At 45.1% G+C, this 7102-nt stretch overlaps 1 protein-coding gene across 1 annotated transcript in view; it reads right to left on the bottom strand.

Moving 5' to 3' along the window:
• c24h4orf33 (chromosome 24 C4orf33 homolog) overlaps nucleotides 1-7028 on the bottom strand; it is an 8297-nt gene extending 1269 nt beyond the window's left edge. Inside the window, exons 1-5 of the mRNA XM_056410455.1 lie at nucleotides 6866-7028; nucleotides 6590-6783; nucleotides 1448-1508; nucleotides 1146-1197; nucleotides 838-1037 (exon numbers count right to left, since the gene is read on the bottom strand). Coding sequence (XP_056266430.1) covers nucleotides 838-1037; nucleotides 1146-1197; nucleotides 1448-1508; nucleotides 6590-6783; nucleotides 6866-6930 — 572 coding nt within the window. The 5' untranslated portion in view covers nucleotides 6931-7028. The remainder of the gene's footprint in view (nucleotides 1-837; nucleotides 1038-1145; nucleotides 1198-1447; nucleotides 1509-6589; nucleotides 6784-6865) is intronic.
• Nucleotides 7029-7102: the final 74 nt, after the last annotated feature.

The raw sequence follows: 7102 nt of genomic DNA, 5'->3' as shown, positions 1-7102 counted from the left end.
TTATAATATACCAAAAGTATATTGTGGTATATTATCAGCACATTATTAATATAATTATAATGTGATTATAATATACCAAAAGTATACTTTTGGTACATTATTACTACATTTAACTTGTAATAATAGCACATTATTATTATTATATTTAGAATGTGATATTGTGATATAATCACAATATAAACATATTTTGAATATATTTCAAATATGCTTCAAATACAATAAAGATATAATTCAAGTGAACTATCGGTATGCATATTACCACATACACAAACTTAAATTGTACTAAGTATACTTTTAAGTTGTTCCAATATAACACCAAAAATATACTTAATACACTTCAAATAGTACTTAAATACTATTTAATAACAACTTAAATATATGAAGTACAAAATGAGTTGTTTCAAAAGAACACACTAAGTATACTTAGGATTAGTAGCGCTTCAAGTATACGAAGATTAAATATACTAAGCGTATTTATTTGTCACCTGGGTGAAGGTTTCTCACTTCTTTCCCCCGAAAGGGTTTTTTCTACTATTTCGGGAGTTTTTTCTAATCCGATGAGAGGTCAAAGGTCAGGGATGTCGTGTGTGTACAGATTGTAAAGCCCTCTGAGGAGAATTCATAATTTGTGATATTGGGCTATATTAAATAAACTGAGTTGAATTGAATATGTATTTCCCCCCTGGGTGAACTCTTTTACAAAAAGTCTCTTTCACGAGGGCCCCGAACTTACAATAAAGTGCAATGCTAAATTCCTGAACAAAACATTTTTTATATTAAAAAAATCTGTGTACATGACCTCAAACACATCTGCTCACGGGAAACAGTCATACTCACAAATTGGGTTTCTGGCCCTCGGCCAGCTCGTCCTTGGGGACGGGGTACAGCGCCTCGTAGGTGCGCCCCTCCCCCGAGCCGTGGATTGCGTAACAGTTCATCTTGTTGATGTTGGGAGGGAAGTATGACCAGGGCAGGAGCGCCTCGCCCATCCACCGGTCCCCTTTGATGGTGGCGTTAAACACCATGGGCAGTTGTTGCTGGAGAGAAACAAGACAAGACAACAATAATAATAACATATAAAAAAATAATCTAAGTAACCCCCCCCCCCCCCCCCCTGTTCAATAGCTCCCTCGACGCCTGCCTACCTGGAATGCTTGGCCGACTCCTGATAGCAATAATATCAGGTGCTGTCCATGTCTAAAATGAATAAAACACATTGAGCATGTTTGTTGTGTAAACATATTTTCATATGGAGGTTACATCATGTATTTTTGTTACGTTTATTTTGGTCTGCCACGGGAAATTAGCTGGAGCTGCAATCTGGTAAAGTGCATTAAATAGTGACATTTATGGCGACATTTATGTTTATGTTCAAATAAAATTAAAATAATAAATTACAAATAAATAAATAAATAAAATAATAAAAACAGTTTAGCCCCCTACTTACGGACAAAACTCCACCTCCAGGTAGTTTACGGTGGTGCTGTCGAGGAAGAAGGTCTCCACAACTGAGACGATGAAGAAGGTAGATCATTGAATCAAGAACAATAAACATAATCACATCATATGAGTCATTTATTTGGAGATTAACAATACTATGTAAAAAAATAACAGATACACATGCTACACACAGAAGAATAATGGTTCTTAAATGGTTCTTTCAAAGGCTTTGTGGTTCTACAAAGAACCATCACCCACTGAAGAACCATTTTTCCATTTTTCACTGTTTAAGGACATGGTTCTTTAAAGAACCCTGGTTTGAAAGGTTTTTTGGGGAACCATAAATGGTGTCTCAAAGAACAATTTTTTGAAGGTTCTTTGAGACACATTTATAGGTTCTTTGAATAACTATAGGGAATGGTTCTTTAAAGAACCCTGGTTTGAAAGGTTCTTTGGGGAACCATAAATGGTGTCTCAACGAACCATCTTTTTAAGGTTCTTTGAGACACCTTTATAGGTTCTTTTAAGAACTCTTTAAGGAAATGGTTCTTTCGAGAACCCTGGTTTGAAAGGTTCTTTGTGGAACCATAAATGGTGCCTTAAGGAACCATCTTAAGGTTCTTTGAGACACCTTTAAAGGTTCTTTGAATAACTATAGGGAAATGGTTCTTTAAAGAACCTTGGTTTGAAAGGTTCTTTGTGGAACCATAAATGGTACCTTAAAGAACCATTTTTTGAAGGTTCTTTGAGACACATTTATAGGTTCTTTGAATAACTATAGGGAAATGGTTCTTTAAAGAACCCTGGTTTGAAAGGTTCTTTGGGGAACCATAAAAGGTGTCTCAAAGAACCATATTTTTAAGGTTCTTTGAGACACCTTCATATGTTCTTTGAAGAACTCTTTAAGGAAATGGTTCTTTAGAGAACCCGGTTTGAAAGGTTCTTTGTGGAACCATCAATGGTTCTTCTATGGCATCACTCTGAAGAACCATTTTCGGTTCCAGATGGCGCCGTCATGTTCCCGTGTGTAGTACAAGCACACCGACTCACCTACAGCATGCTCGTTATCTCCCTAGAGAATAATGGGGTTGCTTTCTATATTCTAATAATTAACATTAATGAGGTCAAATATGTGGGGCTCATTAACCGGAAATCAGACTTACTTTAGGTCAATTAGATTGGATTGTAATTACTCAACCTGATCAGAATCAGAATCAGAATCAGAAACAGGTTTATTGCCAAAGAATGAATGTTTTCACAAACAAACGAGGAATTTTTTTTGGTGGAAGGTGCAACATTTGGACATGACAAACAACAATCAACGCAAGGAGGGAGGAGGAGTGGGAGGAAGAGGGAGGAGGAGGAAGAGGAAGGAGCGGGAAGAAGGAGGAGAGAGGAAGGTGGAAGAAGAGGTGGTAGTCCTGGGGGTGACAGTCAGTCAGTCCCGGGGTCCATTGATGAGCCCGACCGCCGGGAAAAAGCTATTGGTGTGGCGGAGGTCGTGGTCATGATGGACGCAGCCTCCTCCCGAGGGAGGGACTCAACAGGGAGTGTCCAGGGTGGGAGGGGTCGGCGACAATCTTTCTGGCCCGCTTCAGTGACCTGGAAGTGAACAGGACCTGGAGGGAAGGCAGATTGCAACCGATAACCCTCTCGGCCGAGCGGATGATGCTCTGCAGCCTGCGCTTGTCTTTGGCTGTGGCTGCAGGGTGCCAGACGGTGATGGAGGAGCAGATGATGGACTCAACGATGGCCGTAGAACTGTACCATCATCTTCCCTGGCAGGTTGAATTTCCTCAGCTGCCTCAGGAAGAACATCCTCTGCTGGGCCTTCTTGGAGATTGAGCCGATGTTCAGCTCCCACTTGAGGTCCTGGGAGATGATGGAGCCCAGGAAGCGGTAGGACTCCACAGCGTCGACGGGGGAGTCACACAGGATGAGAGGGCGGGTGGGGCTGCATTCCTCCTGAAATCCACAACCATCTCCACTGTCTTCAGAGCGTTGAGCTCCAGGTTGTTCTGGCTGCACCAGGTCACCAGGTGGTCAGTCTCCCACCTGTAGGCGGTCTCGTCCCCGCCAGAGATGAGTCCAATGAGGGTGGTGTCATCCGCGAACTTTAGGAGCTTGACGGACTGGTGACTGGAGGTGCAGCTGTTGGTGTACAGGGAGAACAGCAGAGGGGAGAGAACACAGCCTTGCGGGGAACCCGTGCTGGTGGTCCGGGAGCCTGAGACGTGTTTCCCCAGCCTCACGTGCTGCTTCCTGTCGGTCAGGAAGTCTGTGATCCACCTGCAGGTGGAGTCGGGCACGTGCAGCTGGGAGAGCTTGTCCTGCAGCAGGGACGGGATGATGGAATTGAAGGCAGAGCTGAAGTCCACAAACAGGATCCTGGCGAGGTTCCTCGGGAGTCCAGATGCTGGAGGATGTAGTGAAGGGTTATGTTGACTGCATCGTCTGCAGACCTGTTGGCTCTGTAGGCGAACTGCAGGGGGTCCAGGAGTGGGTCGGTGATGGTCTTGAGGTGTGACAGGACCAAGCGTTCAAAGGACTTCATGACCACAGAGGTCAGGGCGACGGGCCTGTAGTCATTGAGTCCTGTGATCTTGGGTTTTTGGGACGGGGATGATGGTGGAGGCCTTGAAGCAGGCTGGAACGTGGCATGTCTCCAGGGAGGTGTTGAAGATGTCGGTGAACACCGGAGACAGCTGGTCAGCACAGTGCTTCAGGGTGGAGGGGGAGACGGAGTCCGGGCCCGCTGCTTTGCGGGGGTTCTGCTTTTTAAACAGCCTGTTGACGGCTCTCTCCAGGATGACGAGGGTCGTCGCTGAGTTGATGGAGGGTGCTCCAGAGGTGTGAGCCCTGATGGGCTGGGGGAGGGTGGGCTGATGGTCTGTGGCTTGTTGATGGGGCTGTGGGGGATTGTCTCAGGACTGCTCCATTGTCTTTCAAAGCGGCAGTAGAACTCATTTAGCTCATCTGCCAGAAGCACATTGTTCATGGAGTGGGGTGATTTGGGCTTGTAGTTGGTGATCTGCCTGAGCCCTCTCCAGACAGAAGCAGAGTCGTTTGCTGAGAGCTGCTGTTGCAGTTTCTCAGAGTACAGTCGCTTAGCATCTCTCACCGCCTTACTAAACCTGTATTTGGTCTCTGTGTACAGGTCCTGTCCCCACTCCTGAATGCCTGGTCCTTCTGCAGTCTTAGCTTCCTGAGCTCCGCTGTGAACCAGGGTTTGTCGTTGTTATAACTCACCCTGGAGCTGGATGGAATACAGCTGTCCTCACAGAAGCTGATGGGAAGTTACAGCCTCTGTGTACTCATCCAGGCTGTTGGTAGCAGTCCTGAAGACATCCCAGTCAGTACAGTCAAAGCACGCCCAGATCCTCCAGAGCCTCACTGGTCCACTTCTTGAACTTCCTCACCACAGGTTTGCAGAGCTTTAGTCTCTGCCTGTATGAGGGAATCAGATGAACCATGACGTGGTCAGAGTTTCCCAGTGCAGCTCGAGGAACGGCGTGATAGGCCCTGCTGATTGTTGTGTAGCAGTGGTCCAGAATGCTCTTCTCTAGTAGGGCATTTAATTAACTGTCTATATTTAGGAGTTCGTGGCTGAGGTTTCCTTTGTTAAAATCCCGAGTACAATAACTAAAGAGTCCGGAAGGTCCGCCCACACACCGTATCTGTTCGGCGAGGGTCCGCTGTGCCTCGTGCACGTTCCCGCGCGGCATGTAAACTCCGCCAGGATGAATGAAGCGAACTCACGTGGGGAGTAGAAGGGTTTGCAGTGGATGATAAAGATTCCAGGTCCGCGAACAGTGCTGTAGAATCACCGTTACGTCGTTGCACCAGCCGTTGTTGAGGTAAAAGCAGATTCCTCCACCCTTTTTTACCGGAGAGCTCGTGCCCGTCCGCCGGAACAGCTGGAAGCCAGCGAGCTGGAGCGCAGAGTCTGGTATCGAGCCACTAAGCCATGATTCCGTGAAACACAGAACGGAGGATGAGGAGAAGTCTCTGTCTCTCCCACCAGCAGCTGGAGTTCGCCCAGTTTGTTGCACAGTGAGCGGACGTTGAGAGAAATATGCCCGCAGCGCTGTACGAGATCCCGTTTCCGTGGCCGCATAAGCGCCCCGAACGCTTTCCTCTCCGCGGCGTTTCACCACGTGGGCGAAGGTGAGCACACCTTTTACAAAAATGTCCAGTAACTCCACAGAAGTTAAAAACGTTGGAAGTAAATCCGCTGGAGTTGTTCCCCTGATGTTCAAGAGTTCTTCTCTGGTAAAAGAGCTCTGGGAATCCCAGCAGAAAACAGTATTTAAAACGAAAACAATAAAAAACATCGCGCACCAAAACACCGAGGCGACCTTTCGCGGCGCCATCAGGACAATAATGTTGTTACAGGGTGTAATTGCTGTGTCCCCATAATAATGATAATGTAATTACTGTTTCGGCCTCATAAACAGAGGTAGTCCAGAGACTCTCGATCCTCATTGGACTAAAATCAGAATCGTATAACACCTTTGAGCGTGGCCTGAAATTGCATCATACAGACTAAATACCTGAATCTTGATCACGATAACAACATTATGATACAACTTTTGGCGGGTAGGAACCATAAAGGCAACACCTGAACAATATAACCCTTACAATAGGCCATAAATGTAACTTTTGTGACGTTCATAAACTTCAGTTGACCAACACTACAAAGTCTGGGGAGAGATATTTTCTTCATATTTAAAAAAAATTATAATCAGTAAAAAGGCATTTGTGGAATATGCTCACTAGCTTTCTTGCTGATACAAGAATTTGAGTGAAATTGAGATATGAGAGAATATGAGATAAATATATCTTCTCTAAATCTCGGCAATAAAGCGAAAGCACAGTTTAATAAGGTTGAACTATCCTGTTGCTAAGCAATGCGTTCAAATACATCGATTAAGACGAGTACCATAAGGTCGTGCTATTAAAAAAATTCTTCAATTAGTGATACATTCGTACTTTTTAAAGATAAAACTTTTTTTTGGTGCAATCACAATATTTATCAACATTAATTATGGATTTGTGAAGTAAATCCTTAAGAGTTCTTGCTACAGATATATGTGGAAGCGGTGTAGTGCACTAACTCCCGTACATACAGCATCGCCTGAGCTCCCACCTTCATAATTCCAGAGTCCGGGAAAGGCCTGGCTCGGGGGACTATCGGGGCCCGCCGGGTCATTGAAGAAGGGACCGAACATCTCTATCTTCAGCCCTCCTTGGCCGGGAGAGAAGTCGATCCTGATGGGGTCATGAGTCACGGGCTCGCTGTCCCAAGTGTGCTGGATGAAAAACTCCATTTTCTTAAAAGGACTGAAAGAAGAAGAAGAACAAATCAATCAATCAGAATGAGAAACTGCGGTGGAACATGATGACGTCACTACACCAAACTTACAGAGATGCACAGCATAGCAGAATGTGGAGAAGTGTCAGAAACTGGAGTGAACGGAATTCCCCCATGTTGTTATTAAAACTGGTTAAAATAATATAGTTTCAACTGTGCTCTGGCTGGGCTCCTCGTGTCCTTTTATACAACGTGCTCGCCCTTTTCACGCAGTGTGTTATCAATCTTGTTATTGAGCAATGTCGTTATGTAACTTGATAACTTGTCAAGATAGTCACGTTGACTTCC

Source organism: Pseudoliparis swirei, chromosome 24 (genome assembly GCF_029220125.1).
Source record: "Pseudoliparis swirei isolate HS2019 ecotype Mariana Trench chromosome 24, NWPU_hadal_v1, whole genome shotgun sequence".
In the NCBI taxonomy this organism is placed as follows: domain Eukaryota; kingdom Metazoa; phylum Chordata; class Actinopteri; order Perciformes; family Liparidae; genus Pseudoliparis; species Pseudoliparis swirei.
This window is presented reverse-complemented; position numbering and strand designations above follow the sequence as displayed.